The sequence below is a fragment of the Penaeus monodon genome, chromosome 34 (genome assembly GCF_015228065.2).
Source record: "Penaeus monodon isolate SGIC_2016 chromosome 34, NSTDA_Pmon_1, whole genome shotgun sequence".
Classification (NCBI taxonomy): Eukaryota; Metazoa; Arthropoda; class Malacostraca; order Decapoda; family Penaeidae; genus Penaeus; species Penaeus monodon.
Genome location: NC_051419.1, coordinates 31618508 through 31618757, shown reverse-complemented (window position 1 = coordinate 31618757; position 250 = coordinate 31618508). Strand labels below are relative to the sequence as shown.

The 250-nt window shown below is 32.8% G+C and overlaps 1 protein-coding gene across 26 annotated transcripts in view; it reads right to left on the bottom strand.

Annotated features, from left to right (window-relative positions):
- The window catches only part of LOC119594724 (von Willebrand factor A domain-containing protein 5A-like), a gene marked incomplete at its 5' end in the record, with an annotated part of 13752 nt that overhangs the window by 10389 nt on the left and 3113 nt on the right, over nucleotides 1–250 (bottom strand). For 19 of the 26 annotated variants that reach the window (XM_037943785.1, XM_037943786.1, XM_037943796.1 and 16 more), the window contains 1 exon segment: nucleotides 66–107. In XM_037943785.1, coding sequence (XP_037799713.1) covers nucleotides 66–107 — 42 coding nt within the window. 26 annotated transcript variants of the gene reach the window in all.

The window sequence follows — 250 nt, the reverse complement described above, 5'->3', positions numbered from 1 at the left end:
AGCAGATACAGATATCACTCTTATTCACTGACGGGCAACCAAAGTAATAAGTAAACTTGACTCACTTGGACAGAATCTGAAGACACTTTTGAGCTGCCCCTACAAGCCTGTCAAATGAAATTCAGAAATGTTAATAAGTCTTCCCAACTAAAAGAAATTTTCTCATTTCTAAAAATAGTTTTCATCCACCTTTTGCTACAAGACTGATGTGTCACTTCCAAAAGATAAATTAAAAATACAATAATAATTA